This window comes from Eurytemora carolleeae, unplaced genomic scaffold, assembly GCF_000591075.1.
Source record: "Eurytemora carolleeae unplaced genomic scaffold, Eaff_2.0 scaffold571, whole genome shotgun sequence".
Taxonomy (NCBI): Eukaryota; Metazoa; Arthropoda; class Copepoda; order Calanoida; family Temoridae; genus Eurytemora; species Eurytemora carolleeae.
The window spans coordinates 196,814-214,084 of record NW_019396700.1 but is presented as its reverse complement, the minus strand read 5'-3'; the positions used below and the strand labels follow the sequence as shown (position 1 = coordinate 214,084).

The following is a 17,271-nucleotide window of genomic DNA, read 5'->3' as shown; positions in this document are numbered from 1 at the left end:
ACAGTTTGAAATGTTGTCACGGCTTTTAAAAATCCACCAATTTAAACGGAAAAACTCGCGAAAATTGTTGTTTATTATCAGCGTGTAATGATTTAAACTTAATTACTATTGTTTATGCATATTTTACAAATTGTTTTATTTTTTATAATTAGAATTCTTATTTAATTTTGTTGATTTTGTTTAAACCATGTTACATAAAAAAGTCTTGTCATTTAATCAATTTGTCATCAATTTTTTGTTCAAAATACCAATTTTTCATTATATTGTTTTAAATCATCTTTTGTAAAATAGTTTTATCATATTAGACCATTATACTCCTGCTTGAAGCTATCAGTATAAATATAACTGTAAACATTGCAGGTACAGTCCTCAGTTCAGCTTACCACCTCAATATGAATAGTAAGACGGGTTTACGTTTATACGCAAACACACTTTCTTTTAGTGTTTATCTTAATGTCATTGAAACGAGAAAGATAAGTTTATAGAAACTTTTTAAAACTCAAAATGCGTGACTTTTATAGTAAATGGTCACAAAATGTAAAAAACAGATTTTTTATTTCACTTTTTGTTTCAGCTTCTTCACAGCAGTGCTTTCTCTTTGAAATACTGAACTATGTAAAATATTTACATAAATGTATACTTATATGTATATGTATATATCTAAAAATGTAAAGTAAAAAGCATGACATTGGATAAAAAATATCTATAAAAAAATAGTCAAACTGTGAATAAATCAATATTTTGAAAAGAATTAAATATCAATGCAATTATTTGATTTCTTTTTAAAACTTTTAAGCTTTTGAAATGTTAAAATAGCAATATTTCGCATAATTTATTAGTATTATGATGTAGTTTTTTAAAGACTGAGATTTTATAGCATATCAAAATGTGCAAACTATTGGGTTTGGATAAATAGGGTTTCCCTCAAAGGATGAGAGTCTCCAAAATTCAATATTTTTTAATCTCACATTTATGGTTTTTTTTCTTCAATATTTATTTGTCTTTGTAATTTTCTTGAAATATAGGTCCGACACAAGCAAGGTGTAATCATAAGCGACAATATTTCATTTCTCTAGAGTAGAGTAGATATATCTTTCACATTGTTGGAGATAAAAACACATAATATTTTGTATTTTCAAACTTATATACATTACAATCTGAGAGCTTACAATTTCACCTATTTGACATTAATTTTTTCCACGGATTTGGCTTGAATCAAATAGATTCTAGTACAATAGATGGCAACGTAGAATTTGTACACTCTCAGTACGTACAGTTGTATTCTGACGTCGCAAGTGTCAATTCAGTTTTGTGTCCGACAAAATTATCAATAATAGTGATAATTTTAGAATAAAGTGCTTTTTTAGTCTTTTACGGAAGATCTGAAAACATTTGGATCAGTGTGCAATATATCGTCTAGTTTCCATTTTTATGTATTTTTATAAACTTTACATATATTTTGTCATATTTAGACATTGACCGTGAGTTGTGTATATCCCGAGCTGAGCAAGCTCTATCTGATGCCTGGAGAATATCCAACCTGGAAGAGGGGTGGAACTTCTCCACTAATGTTAATGGAGGGGGAACCTTGCATTGGAGAGAGGGAGACACGTGTGGAAAAATGAGGTGCCAAATTAATTATCAACCCTTAGCTAAGCATAGATATTTCCAACTATGAATTATGTTAGATCTAATCCTCAAAGTTTGAAATAACAAATAATAAAGGTTAACACCAAAAAATTGCAAAAATGGGATTGGTAAATTTTAGTTTATTTCTGAGAAAGACTTAAATTCCTTTAATCTTTCAGATCGCTTTCGTCTTTTGACACCAATTAATCCAGAGCGGAGAGCCCTAAACCGATCGGTCTATTTTTTCTAATATAAATGGGAAGGGGGGGGGGGGTGTTCCCCCCTCTATGATTTTTTCCTTCGAGATGAGATATAGGAGTGTGATGAATATCACTTTCCAAGTTTTCAAGGTCTTGCTCATTAAAAAAAATTATTCCTCTAACTTTAATGGTTAGGGTGCAAGGGAGGATTTTTAAAAAGTTTTAAAAAGTACGTAGGACAAATGTTGAAAATAATCATTTTTTACTTGTGACAAATATTAAAATGTTACACATGTAATAACATCCAATTTTCTAGGGCTTTTAAAATATATAAATCTAAGCATTGTAGCTTGATAATAAAAATATATTATCCTTTTTATTTTTATGAAATTGAAAACGACCTGCCCTTTCACTGTCATCCACTCTTACCTATGCATAAAAATAAATATTGTTTGCAAAATTTGTTCACAGCTATGATGTTGAAAAAGTGAAGAAGTTCTAATGTAAGCCGTTGTTGAGTTATTTAGAAAAAAACACAGGGGGGGGGTGGAAAATACCCCCCTCGCTCATCTTGACAGACATCTCTTACAAGTGAAATATATATTTGAAGTTACCAGGGATGATGGACATGAGACAGGCAAGGGTTGGAGGTGCTGGAAGTTAAAATTTGAAGTTGATGCTCCGATTCGCAAAGTGATTGATGTTATCATGGATGTCAATGATATGGCCAGATGGAACGCAGGCGTAACACAATCTTCGGTAATTCCATAGATTAATAACAATACAGATAGGACACTAGATATCATATTTTCAAGATTTAGGGGCCTTTCTACATGCTCAAAGGTGTTACGCGCATGCTCACTCTTTGTATTGTAATTAAACGCTGTCTGCGCGGATCTCCTTTGAAAAGCCCTTGACCATGCCATTTCAAATATGCAAAAATTTTTGCAAATTTTGAATAAACTGATTTTTAATCAAGAAAAACTAAAAATGTTCAAATTTCCTTTGACAGGTTATTTGCAAAAAATTTGCAATTTTTTTCGCAAAACTTGTGCAATTCGTTTCCTTATGTCAAAGGCTTTCCAAAAAGCTAAATTTTATCAAAATCTGACAAGTGGAAGTGGGTCAAAACAAAGATTTAGTTTGTTACAGTGTGCCTGAGGACTCAGGCAGTTAGTATTAAAGCCCGGTTTTAGGCCTAACGGGAGGGCTTTGGGTATGTAGGAAAAGTCAGAAAATTTCAACAGCCTCAGACCAATACTTTTTGAGTTATGTATAAAAAACTACAGGGGGGGGGGCAAAATTGCCCCCACCCCCCCAGCAGGAATAGGGTTAATTGAGACACATAGAGATTACATAGAGATTAGCATCGTTTATAAAAAAAAAGTTTAATACAACTTTTGTTAATCGTTTCGTTCGGGTTTGGAAGACAAAAAACAAAGCGACTAAATCACAGGTTTGAAACAAGCATTTTCCTGGTAAAAGGTTTATGACAACTCAAACTAAAATAAACAATTAAGTAAATTAATAATTTTTAAAAAGTTTTTTTTTGTATTCAACGGGAAACGCCGGGCACTTCAGCTAGCATACCATAACATTAATCTAACATTGCTACGTTTTTGGACTTTTAACTAGATTTTGAATTTGATTTTTTGATCAAATTTTTAGCAATTTTTTAAAATGTTTTTTATCATAACTACTCTTATTGAAGAGGTATTGAGAAGAATACAATAATGTTTTGAATTGCTAAAATGTATCCAAATAGATTTGCCTTCTCCTACTTGAGCGTAAAATCAAAACTAGAGGAGCAGCGAGGTCACAAAGTCAAAGTCAAAACAGCGATGTCAATTGAATTTGACCATTTCCACCTGGTTAGTTCGAAGTCATGAATGTAAATTTTCCTACTCTAAATATGGGCTTTTATAAGATAACACCCACAAAGCAAGTTTTATACTTCGATCTATAAATGTATAAAGTATTTTTGTTTGTTTTTTTGTTAGAAATTAACCATTTAATTATTTTTGTTATATCTTTTTAAAATGATTTGTTTTAATGTTCGATACATCAGGATACTCAAATCAAAACATTCCTGCAGCTGAATATTAACTTAAAATAGATATATTATCTACGTATAAGCACAAGTTTACATGTTTTGCAGACTTGAAATGCCATGGGCTTTTAAAAATGCATAACTGATTATGTTCTGAACAGCTTTTTTGCCACCATCTTTTAATTTATCTATATACATCTGGATTTTGCTTTAAAATAATGTTTTAATTATAAGATTATTGAAAGGGCACTGTAAACTCCGGTTCATTTTCTGGTGCCGAGCCGAAAGGAATTGAGTCTTTGCAACAAACTCTGATTTTCTAATCCTAATATCTTTGGATTCCAACGTCGTAAACCTTTGAAATTTCAAACTATGACTTTTGTTAGATCAAAAAATATAAGTTTGAAATATCAAAGGTTTACGACATTGGGTTCCAAAGATATTGGGATTAGAAAATCAGAGTTTGTGGCAAAGAGTCAATTCCTTTAAGCAGCTATAGCAGGCTGTACAGTACACAAACAGACAATTAAACGACACAGCACACATATTGAATCAGCCCCTTCTAGTGTGATTATAGCGGGGGGTTGTACATTTCTTGAAATTGTAAGATGATATAGCTGTATTTAACGTTTTAGAAAGTACATAATTTGAATGTTACAGATTTTGGAAAGATTGGACCATCAGACACTGGTTACCTACCAAGTAACTGCCGGACAAAAACCTATTGTAATGCCGCGGGATTTTGTTTTCCTTTTCCGGGAGGAAATGCGCGGCTCCACGTGGACTGCAGGTGGATGCTCTGTTCAGTTCAACACAGAGAGCAAATCAGATAAAGTGCGGGCCTGGCAATATCCAGGACTGATGATAGCTGAAGCAATTGAAGATGAGAAAACTGAGTTTATTTGGCTGCTCCAGTGTGATTTCGGGGGTTCTCTACCCTTATATGTTTTAAATGGAGCTATGCCGTTTGCAATGAAATTATTTTGTCAGTGCTTGAGAAAAGAATTAAAGAATTTGAAAACTTGAAATTTATTTTTTTAATTTGATAAATTTACAATGTGGGTGACAGTTTTTCTAAGGATTTGGTCAAAATTGACTTAATGCGGGCATCCATCACAGAGTTCTGAATACTTCTAAATATTTGAAATTATTCAATAAACATCAAATAAAAACTAAAAACTAATAAAGCAAAGATATCTCTAACTTTGAAATGTATTTACCTGGAGAGTTGAGCGGAAAACTTTATAATTGAATCTTGACTGTTCGGGCATTTTTGCATTCTATGTATTGCTTGAAGAACTAAGAGTGGTTTCCTAGTTCTTAGATATACGCTTGCAGCCAACTCATTAGTAACTAACTTATCTTGGGCTGAAAAATTAAAAGTGTAAGTGCATTGTAAAAATCATAAATATTTGTGAAAACTTTATCTTAACTAGGCTTTTAATTTTTGGATCATTTAAAGTCCCAAACAAATTTGAGCCCGATAAGTTTAGAAGTTTTGACGTTTATCGGTTAAAAGGAAAGAAACAGACATCCAGACAAATAAAGTATATACACAGATTACTAACCTGCAAGCATAAGATGGTTGAGAAAAAATTTGCAATTTCCTAATAGTGGTTCAGAACAGTTTTCAAGATCCAAAGACACAGTTGGATTAGAATTCAACTTATTGTTCTGCAGCTCTTTTCTGTTCTTCTTTTGCTCTTTAAGGATGTTTGGTAGATTGTTATTTTTCCTGTTTTCCACTGACTGATCGTATAGCTTGATGTATACTTGAACAGCAAGTGTGGCTGCTTCAATAAAGAAGTAATTTTGCCTGAAAATATATATATACATATACATAAATGAATATTATAAATAACAAATTAAAAAGTCAATAACTTTTTCGTTGGTTAAAAAAAAGTTCTTCAAATTATATTTGCAAAAAGTCCTTGAAAATTGTATGTAAAATCTTGTAAAAATAATATTTGTTTGATATATTAAATAAAAAAGTCCAAACGGGATGGTGATAATTTGTTTAAGTAAGAAACAAATAGGTCAACTGACCCCCTACAATGAGATAAAAATAAATATTTAGGGTTTGCTTGAATATTTCTATTACAATAAACTCGTTTATAATTAAAATTGTTAAACTTTTGAGACCTTTGAATGCATGAAAAACCTTGAATATCATAATCACTCTTTTTTTTCAGAGCACTCTTAATCTTAAACCATAGATATCTATGTCTTAAACTCAATCTGACAGTGCTGCACAGTACAAAGTACAGCACATACAAAAAATGAAGTACACAGTACAAAGTACAGTTCATACAAAATATAAAGTAAACAGTACAAAGTACAGTACCTACAATACATAACATACATACAGTACACAGTACAAAGTAAAGTACATGAAATCAGACTTACAGTTTGTAGACAACAGTACAATTTACGGTACATGAATACTAAAACCTGATAGAATCAGACATGGAGTACAAATAATAGAGTACAAAGACAAAGAACAGTACATGAATTCATTAAAAAATCATAAATGCAAAAAATACAATTTTTAGCACAAAGTACATACTGTACAAACAGTACATAAATTCTTATATCTAACCTAATAGAATCAGATTTTCTAAGTTGATCCACATATGTTGACAACCTAAGCTTTAGCAGACTGTACTGGTGAAAATCATATTCAGCTGATTCCATTGTCTTAAAAAATAAAAGATTTTTTATAAAAACATAAGCTTAAAGGGACTAATAAGGGTAATCTGATAGATAATGTGGTATTTCATAGACATTGTATTTTTGTTAAAAGAGTTTTATTTTGATGATTCCAGTATGATGTTTGCCTGCAGTAGAAATGCGCGTGTCACTTTTGTAGAAAAATCACAATATCTGAATTATTTGTTTGAAATTAAATAGATTTTTTTACGGTCTAAGTCGTATGTTGCATCTTTCTGAATTTGTATGGATACTACTACGTTCTTCGGTAAGTCGTTTTTAACAATTTTCTCCTTATAGACGCAACAGATAGACAAGTAAGATTATAAGCGATCAAAAGCGCTTTTTTATCGCATTAAGCCTATACCCCCTTTCATTTTTCGCGAACACTCCCTTTAATTTAAGTCTACATTCCCTTGAAAGGGAAGGAAAAGAATATAAGATAAAGCACGAACTGTAATTAAATTATAAATTGATAATATTTTTTTCTGTTCAGACTCCAAAATATTTTTAATCCAATTTGAATTGATTTTGTTTGACCTTTACATATTAAAAAACTAAAAAAATCTCACTGAAAATTGTGTTTACTAAATCGTCAATAAGTACAATAAATAAAACAGTTTTTCAAAATAATGAATTAACCTTAAATATATTAGATATTGTAAAACAGGCTGATAAACAGTCATCAAATCTGTTTTCTCTATGGTAAGCTCTGTAGAAGATTACTAGTTTAAACCTTATTCTTTAATAAAACATCTGTAAAACTGATTTAACTCTGAAGATAAATGAGGGTTCTCTGTGTTGACATGTTTGAAATTAAACTGTGCGACAATATTACTTCGTCTACTTTTGCCGACATTTAATGGCGCAAGATCTTAAAAAAAAACATTTGAATAGAATAAATAGCAATATATTATTCACCTTCATCAATGTTTCCCATTTCTTTAAAAAATCAATTAATGTAGCACAAAATATATCGATTATATAAATGTATGTCAGCTGAATGGATTTACTCAGTTCTCATTGTTCGAATCTAATTCAAATCCATTTAAAAGTGCTCATGCTATAAAATTTGCTGTCATTGAACTAATTCTATTTTTCTGTTTAGATATACTTGTTTTCAAACAAAACCTTTTTCTTTTAGATTTTACAAAATGAGAAAACTTAAATTGAATTTAAGATTGATTTGAAAAGAGAACGCCCTGGAGGAGATAAAAAGCAACTTATTCCATTTTCCTAAAATATTGGTCCTAAATCAAAATATTCTAGTTTTTCTTCCTAGCGAGGTGGAGAAAGAACCACAAGCATTGTGTAGACTCCAGATAGCTAAGGACTCCCTCTCCACTCTAAATAATGTTTAAACCTTGTGACACCGTCAATAAGTAAACTTGAGGTCACACTTTTGCCGCTTGCCTCAAGTATCGTTAATCTTAAACGCTTGATCTTTATCACGATTCTGGGGTGGGGGCGGGGGGACATGCCTTCTATGTTTTTTTCTCCATTACTTAAAACGACTTACATAATACATACACCATAACGCTCAAACTTTTCACTGCTTCAACTTCTTATAGTTGTGAACTAATTGAGATATAGATAATTCTGAAATTTAGTCGTCAAATTTCTACCCCACGAACTTCTAATACTTTTTGTAAACCTGAGGCCGAATTTAAAGAATTTAAGCCGCGGATCAAATAGGGTTGGTTCCACTTAAAATCGTATGAATTGCTTTAAGATTTAAGCCGCCGCTGAATTGAAACCGGTTTTAGGCGGATTTAAGACACGGCTCAAATTCATTAAATTCGAACACTGGGCATCAACTATGCAGCTCACTTGTTTCTAGCTTAAATTTTAAATGAAGAATTGGCAAAAAACTGCTCGATTTTTTGCATAAGATCGTGCAAATATATATTGGATATTAAGGTCGGTACTTTTGAGCCGAGTATCGTTAATCCTGAATTTTTGAGCCGAGTATTGTTAATCCTGAACTTTTGAGCCGAGTATCGTTAATCCTGAACTTTTGAGCAGCGATTCTTTAATCCTGAACTTTTGAGCCGAGTATTATTAATCCTGAACTTTTGAGCCGTGTATCGTTAATCCTGGACTTTTGAGCCGCGTATCTTTAATCCTGAATTTTTGAGCTGTGTATCGTTAATTCTGAACTTTTGAGCCAAGTATCATTAATCCTGAATTTTTGAGCCGAGTATAGTTAATCCTGAACTTTTTGAGCCGAGTATTGTTAATCCTGAACACTTTCTCTAAATATCCAATAATGCCACTTTTTAATTTGATGATAAATGCTTCATCTCTTGATTTATTTGATCCCCTCTAGGTAAATACAAACACGGATATCATCCATTTAAACAGACAAAGTGCTGATTCATAACGGTGCCCTTTCAACCTCATGTATCTGATCAATAAGGAAGGTATTGTTGTTTTTCAATCTGAGAAGTACTGAAATCAGCCAATTTCATCATTTTTTCTGAATAATTAATGTGCAAGTCAATTTGATAGAGTAACCACAATTAAAATTTACAATTTATAATGAAACTAATCAGTAACTCTGGTTCATTCTTGATCAGACAAAGCTTTAAAAGGTAGCTTTGTAAATTTGACATGCCACTCTAAGAATTAAGAGTGATTTGAATTGAATTGCAACCCCATACTGCATAGTGCATACAACCTAATAATGAAAACTTGGTTGGTATTTGTTGACTTTTATGTTATTTACAATTTCTCTGAATTGTTCCCAATTGTTCCCAACAGATTTGAAACTCTAAAACTAATCATTCTCCAAGATTTCTCGCTTAACTTTCTAAACATTTCTTTCAAGTATAAACATTTTAACATTACTGTTATATAATTCTAGAATATTATTCTAAGTAAGTGTCAAACTCCCCACTAGGCCATAATATTCACAATGGTGCAATGTTTTCTTTTTCTTTTTAATCTATCCCCCGCCCTAATCTCCAGATTAAATAAGGAAACCAAAAAGTTTTTCCCTTGATTTCAGAACAAACATGAAGAAGCATTGCTTCCGGGTTACCTATAACAGACCGACTTCTATTTAATTATAGAAGAAAAGTAATCTTCCTTCCTGGATCTTAAATAATTTATGGCTAGAGCAATTTATTTTTCTTTGTCACAAACTTCCTTCATCACAAAAACTATTTAAATTAAACTTTGAGAAAAGTTTATTTTTTACAAAATTTGTTATGGTATTTATTAATAGTTCTAGTGTTAATCTATATTATAAAGCTCTTCGCTATTTATATATACAGGGTTAACCACAAAGAATGAGACTTTAAAGACGATTGAAGGGAACAACTGGCTTATTTATTGATGAAACCAACAAAATACTCAATTAAATGCAGAAACCAAAAATCAAGATTTAAATCGTCATATTTTTAGAGTTTTGGGTCGTTTTTTCATTCTCATCCTTTGTGGGTAACCCTGTTTAAAAATGTGTATATGTATATGTATAGCTTATAAGCTTGCTAAGCTACAGTACCAAATTAGATGAACATGTTAAGGGAACCCATGGCCCATGGATACCCCGCGGATGACATAAGACGAAAAAAATGTAGGACACTTTAGCTAGTGCAAAATATATCTTGATGGTAATGATGCAGGATGAACGAACTATATGCCTCAGGATCAAACTATGTAAGAAAATCACAGGAATAAAGTTTCTGGATAAAAAAACTGTAAATAAAAACTTTGATAAAAAAGTCACAATTGTTAAGTCTGAGACGTTTTTATGAAAAGGACTTTTCTTCTATGCATTTGCATATAGAATACAGCCAAAGGTGTTTTTAATATTTTAAGTCCCTTTTGTCCATGGTTGTAAACATCCTTCCCGACATTTTAAATGTACAAATATTAAAGATTTTTCGAAATTTACAATCATCAGGTGCTGAAGACTCGAGCCTTAGAGAGAGAAAAACGAAAGATGGTTGGTTCTTACTAAACTTAAGGCCATCCAAAACCCGGGCCTTGACTTCAGCTTTACTTGGGTCTAAGCAGACGCAAAAACCGGGTTTTACTCGGGTTTAAGCTTTTAAAATCTCATCTCCTTTGTCCCTATGCATTTTCCACTATAAGAGAACTTTTTATATTAAATCATACTGGAAGTTGGAACCAGAAAAATAGTCTGAAAATTGTGAGACCTTATTTCCGGAGATTTTTCATTTCAGGGACTTTTTCCGCAGGACTTTTTTAGCGCCAAAATTTAGGACTTTATTTCCGAAAACGTTTTTTTAGGGAACTTTTTTGGATCAGATTAATATTCTAGAATTACAAAAATTTGTGGCGCGAAACCCCCCGGAATTTCTAGAATCATTAATATGCAAATTTGCAAGCATTTAAAAGCATGTGGGTTGTGCAGAATGTTTGACTGGTTTCTGCAAATGGAATAATTAATTTGACAAGTGTAATTTTAGAAGAGAATGCATGCAAAATATAAAATGCGCAACAAAAATTTTAGACTTAAAAATGATTATTATCACTAAAAAAGACAGTAATAAAATAAATTATTTTTTTAAGTTAAAAAACGAACTAAAAGAATTACAATTATGTAAAATAATGAGTGACTAATAAAATTGTAAATGTTAATTAGTTTTGGTGTAAACACCTTCTCATTTAAACAGAAAAATCCGCAAAAACAATTTACAAAGACAAATAGAAGCAGGAACGGTTAACAGCTGTTACTAAAGAAGGGACGTGAAGCGCCCTGAAAGCTTTGTAATAAATAAAATGAAAGAGATTTTTAAACGTCAGAAACGAATACGATTCATAAAACTTCTTATTAAAAATGGAATTTAGCTCCTAGATACAATTCATCATCAATAATGTCATAAAGGTTTTAAGGTACAATTACATCAAAAAAAAGTTCTCTAAAAAAAGGTTTCGCGGAAATAAATTCCTAAATATTGGCTAAAGTCATGTGGAAAAAAAGTTCTTGAAATAAAAATTCTCTGGAAAACCATAATTAAAAATATGGGAACATTCCCTTTAATTACCTTGGTAAACCTCCCCATAGTGTTTATTGCGGGCTGGATTAATCCTGCTCTCAGCTGATATTTGGCAACCTTACTTCCTAAACATTTATAAGTTTTCAACCTTACTTCCTAAACAGGTATATAGTTTTCAACCTTACTTCCTAAACATTTATATAGTTTTCAACCTTACTTCCTAAACAATTATATAGTTTTCAACCTTACTTCCTAACATTTAAATATTTTTCAACCTTACTTCCTAAACAGGTATATAGTTTTCATCCTTACTTCCTAAACAGGTATCAAGTTTTCCATCTTACTTCCTAAACAGGTATCAAGTTTTCTACATTACTTCCCAAACATGTATATAGTTTTCAACTTTACTTCCTAAACATGTTTAAGTTTTCAACCTTACTTCCTAAACATTTATAAGTGTTCAACCTTACTTCCTAAATATGTATAAGTTTTCAACCTTACTCCCTAAACATGTATAAGTTTTTAACCTTACTTCCTAAACATGTATAAGTTGTAAACCTTACTTCCTAAACATGTATGAGTTGTAAACCTTACTTCCTAAACATGTATGAGTTGTAAACCTTACTTCCTAAACATGTATGAGTTGTAAACCTTACTTCCTCAACATAAGTTTTCAACCTTACTTCCTAAACATTTATAACGACAATATCTTCCACATTGTTGTTTAGGTAAATGTTTCATTCAAAGGATACCGTTTACCGTTGTGAATCAGGCATTTCCATTATTGCATGAAGGGACACTTGAAATTATGCTTACAGTCCCTTTAAGTAATAATTTAATGCTTGAGAAAAGTTTTTATTTTATTTTAAAATTGTAAAGCAACTCCTTTGAAATACACTAACTTCAATCCTAAATTGAGACATTATAAGATTAGAAGGAATTAGCAGGAACTAATTCCCATATTTAGCAGATTATCAACAGTTTGCTAATCGAGCTCATCAACATTCCTTCTGTTAATAGAGTAATTAATTTCATTGATTAATAATATTTATTAATTGTGGCCGATACAGCGATAAAAACACAGTGCAAAGGAATTTTCTAAACCTTATTACTTTGCAAGTTCTGATATTTTATACTTTGAATTCTTCTGGATCACATATTCTACAGGGTTACTAACAAAAGATAAAACTTCAGAGACGACTGTATAGAATTAAACGTGTTTCTTTATTTTGCCTTGTCAATGAAGCCATAAAAAGATTATATTAGAGGCAAGAAGATTTACTTTAACCTCAGAATTTTCAAATTTTCAGAGTTTTAGGTCGTCTTTACAGTCTCATTTTTGTGGGTAACCTTGTAAGTTTTAAATATCAAGGTTTACAACATCAGGGTGCAAAGAAAAAGAAATAAGAAAATTTTAGTTCATTACTTAAAAAATTATAAGTAGCATGATATTATAGATGAATGATTTTATGAAAAAATGTGACACTTAATTAAATGTTAAAACGATGTAACTAAAACTTATTAAAATTGCTAATAGTTTTCTAATTAAAACTATGTTTTAAAAATTTTGTTGACACAAGTTTGAAAAGTTGTTCCCCTAGTTTTTAATTAGTTATAACTTAATCAATTATGTTTAGAGGCAAACCAACATCAAAAGATCTCATTTCTATATTTGTACATTACATTTGTTGAAGAATAAAAAACGTTGATTTTAATTTTTCTAATCTTACTCAGATTAATTCAGAAGGAAAGGTTTTATGCTTTTTTTTTAAAAAAAAAAGCTCTTCGATACATTTCACATTGGTTGCAGGTTTGCAACCAATACACTAAGATAAACAAGACCTTCGCTTTGAAGTGCTAAAAACAATAAAAAGTAACAGTAACAAAACCCAAATTCTCATGCTTTCATGCTTAAAATGATTTATACAAAATGTGTTCTTTTTTAAATATCCAAATATTTATTTCTAACTCACTCTTTAATGGCATAGAAATTTAAATATATTTTGTTATTTTTGTTACGTTCTTAAAGGGAGTGACTGGCAATGAATGAATTGAATTGAAAATGTAGTGTTGTGGAAAAATTTTTAAGAATTCTTTTTAGACATATGAGACGTTTTTACGGTGCATATTTGTTCAGCAAGAGCGCAAATTCAATCTTTTAAATTCTTATAGATTGTTTATTTTTGAGGGATGATTTTGAGGATCAGTTTTTAAATATTATTTTATAACGACTACAAAAAATGTGTTAAAAATGATTAGTTGTTCAGAAACATGTTGAGAATAAAGCTAGAAATGAACTTTTTCATCGAAAATAAGTATCTTACTCAGTTATTGGTTTCTGTAATGTCTCATTGTTCACAAACATTTTCCCTAGATTTCTTATGACTTTTATTTAAAAAACGACATTTGAAGAATTTTAAGAAATCTGCGAACAAATTCATAAAGAATAAGAAATTCAATATAATGATGAAAAAGAAATAATTGATTCTAACATTGATTCAAACATTTGTTTTTACATTTTTTCATCGTTATTTAATAATTTAAAAAAAATTGATTCTCAAAAACGTAACCACCCAAATGGTTGTGCTCCAACTCAGAAATAATAAATCATTAAAACGTTTATATATGTCTCAAATAAGTCCTAAAAAATGTCTCCACAATACTACATTCTCAGTTCAACTACCATACATTGCCGGTCACTCCTTTTAAAGGCAATAGTTGATAATGTTCTTAGGATTTAAAACTTTAATCTTTAAAACTGCAAGCTTTACCAACTTCAAATTGTGTTAGTTTTTAAAATGTGTGAATATCTTTTTGTATATTACAAAGATAATATTTTAACAGGGCCTGGTGTTTTTAACTTTTATGTTGTGTTTACTTAATTCTAGCCAATTAAAAAGTCTGCAGCATTAAAATAAGTTAAAATTACCTAGATACTTGTCCCCTGGATCAAGGGAGAATGCTTTCTCAACCTGTTCTAAAGCACCAATCAGGTCTCCTTGGTGCTTCAGTATCCTACCCTGAACATAAAGAACTGGTTTATAAGTTCAGTACCCTACACTTAACATATATAACTGGTTAAATTAGTTTAGTATCTTAATCTGGATTTTAGCTATATTCATCAAGATATTTAAAAATACAATAATTCTGTACAAGCAGAACTTTAAAATAGAAAAATCCCATCTTTGTCAGTAACTTTTTCGTTTAATTTTAAATCTTCATTTGGAATTTTCTGAAATAATGGAAATACATTCCTGGGATCTTCGCGCAATCCCAATCTATTTGTTTTTGCAAGACAATGAGAGAAAACAATTCTGATTTATTAACCTTTACGTTTACCAAGGAGTAAAGACACAGAGATAGGATCGACCCGGTCCGAACTTTCACGTGACTGCAATGCTTTGCAGAAGAACGTTCTTTGTTTAAAGAAGACGACCTATTTAGTTTTTTAAATTTAGTTTAAACTTATAGCAGAGATAAGAGAGTTACAGAGATCAATGGAAAGCTAGAAAATGCGATATTATCTACAGCAGGTTCTATTGTGAACAAGTACTGTACACAACCAATCAGTAGACATGTGTATTCAGGGATATTTAAGGATCCTTTGGATACGAAATACAAAATCTTCAAAATTAGATTAAATTAATAAATTTTATGTTTCATGTTATAAATTGGAGTATTTCTTTAAAAATTGTAAAACTTAACCTCTGAATGGGTATTATATTCAACAAGTGGCCGTTCGATGGCAGTCAAAAAACCTTTCATGTAGCTGTAGTATATGGCGTGCCGGGACACTATAGGCCTGCTCAGCCTATCCAGGTAGAGCATCTGTGCAGACTGGTTCGTCTGTGGGCCCACCCTTGAAAGAATGTAAACAAAGCTTAGCCAGGACAGCACTTCATTTGTTTACATTTCTCCCAGAGAAACTGCAGTACACTCCATTGTTACAGTCCTTGCTTACAATTTGGGTTTTTCAGCGAACAAAAACTTTACTGAAAAAATGCTAAATTGCGCGAATTTCTTTTTGTTTCTTCGCAACCTTTTTCGCAAAATGAATTTAGCGAAAGGAAACTAAAATGATGCGAAATTTTGTCTAAAGAATCAAAAACATGCAACAATTCCAGTTTTAATTTCGTGTTCTTGGAATCCTTAGAATGGGAGATACATTGTACAATGGGGTGAAGTACTAAAGATTGGGTATGTACACGAGAGGGGCAGGGTCCAGAGATAGCAGATGGGGGGGGGGGGAGGGACTACAAAGGATTACAATCCTGTATCCTCGGGAAAACTTAAATTTGAATTTCTCTCTGCTAAAAGGAAATGCTGACTCCATAAAACCTAGTAGAGTAGATGATGTTACCCAGGGTTAGATCAATTCTAAGTTAGAATTTAGAATTTACAAAAAGTTGGAACTTTTATCCGGCGGACTTTAGTTTAAAAACGAGAATAATCGTGTTTTATAACACAGCTAAAAAGCTTTCATTTAAAAGGACTGTTAATGTGTGTTAATGGGTTTACTATTCAATTAAGAAAAAGTGAAAAACCAACCTTGCTTGGTTCCATTTTGCATTATTTTCTACATTTTATTTTGTAAAAAGGTTCGAGTGAATTTTCCTGAGAAATTAAGCAGACTATAATCTAAGATTGTATAAACACTGAGAAGAAAAAACCATGAAAATTGTGCATCAATGTTTATGATTGGGTCCACTTTAAAGTGTAGCAAATCTTAAAAATTGGTGTACATTACCAACTCATATACGCATTTCTGTCTCCCTAAATATTTACATTTTTGAACTACAATCAACTTGTTTCTATAGTTTCAGTTTTATAGAATTAATTATGAAAATAATAATATATTTTTCACAGTTTGTATGATTAATAATAATTAACTGTTTCTATAGTAATCGGTATGTATCAGTAGGCTCTAATGCTAAATCTGGAAGTTTTTATATTTGGTGGGATGAAGGGGTACCAGGTAATGGATAAATGTATTGTATAGATTCGATATTTGAAGTAGAATATGATGTGTTTGTCAGAATTTGATTTATGAGCGCAGTGTTTACATTAAATCATTTAGCAAATAATATAATGGCATTATTATACATTCAACCAGTCTTTAATCCATTTATCATTAGAGCTAGGGTGCATAACCAACCGTATAGTTAATTAGCTTTGGAGTAGTTAAACTACTTTACTATGTGCACTTGTGGCCACATAGTGTATATATTAAGTATATAAAGTATATAAAGTATATAAAGTATATAAAGTATATAAAGTATACAAAGTAAATAAAGTATTTATATCAAGTATATACTTTATATAAAGTATACTAATATACTATAAAGTAGAACATAAGGTTTTTAAAGTATATAAAGTATATAAAGTATATAAAGTATATAAAGTATATTAAGTATACATATAAAGTTTATAAAGTATATGAAGTATATCAGTGTATATATAAGTTCCATGAATGTGAAAGAATGAAAGAAGAAGATATCAATAAATTACCTTTATTAGGTGAACCTCAAGAACATTTGGGGAATGCTTTATACACTTTTCTACACTCTCTACAGCCTACAAGATAAATTGTATAAAATTACTCAAATATTTTCTTCTAAACACAAACAGTCCAAGTTTTATTCTTTCCAAACTTTTTATCTTTTAAAACATTTAGGTGGTTGTTGTAAAAAACATGCTAACCCCCCCCCCCCCC

The 17,271-nt window shown here is 30.9% G+C and overlaps 2 protein-coding genes across 2 annotated transcripts in view; one reads left to right on the top strand and one right to left on the bottom strand.

Moving 5' to 3' along the window:
• Positions 1 to 305: 305 nt before the first annotated feature.
• On the top strand, positions 306 to 4,907 carry LOC111707540 (stAR-related lipid transfer protein 3; the record flags this gene model as incomplete). Its single annotated transcript, XM_023480656.1, has 4 exons — positions 306 to 360; positions 1,473 to 1,626; positions 2,447 to 2,588; positions 4,540 to 4,907. Coding segments are annotated over 4 exons (717 nt in total), but the record flags the coding sequence as incomplete, so codon positions are not given.
• Positions 4,893 to 17,271, bottom strand: part of LOC111707539 (N-alpha-acetyltransferase 16, NatA auxiliary subunit) — a 13,240-nt gene continuing 861 nt past the window's right edge. Inside the window, exons 2-10 of the mRNA XM_023480655.1 lie at positions 17,067 to 17,132; positions 14,488 to 14,578; positions 11,607 to 11,683; positions 7,867 to 7,934; positions 7,231 to 7,300; positions 6,479 to 6,576; positions 5,448 to 5,695; positions 5,100 to 5,247; positions 4,893 to 5,012 (exon numbers count right to left, since the gene is read on the bottom strand). Of these exons, the coding sequence (XP_023336423.1) occupies positions 4,931 to 5,012; positions 5,100 to 5,247; positions 5,448 to 5,695; positions 6,479 to 6,576; positions 7,231 to 7,300; positions 7,867 to 7,934; positions 11,607 to 11,683; positions 14,488 to 14,578; positions 17,067 to 17,132 (948 nt within the window). The 3' untranslated portion in view covers positions 4,893 to 4,930. The remainder of the gene's footprint in view (positions 5,013 to 5,099; positions 5,248 to 5,447; positions 5,696 to 6,478; positions 6,577 to 7,230; positions 7,301 to 7,866; positions 7,935 to 11,606; positions 11,684 to 14,487; positions 14,579 to 17,066; positions 17,133 to 17,271) is intronic.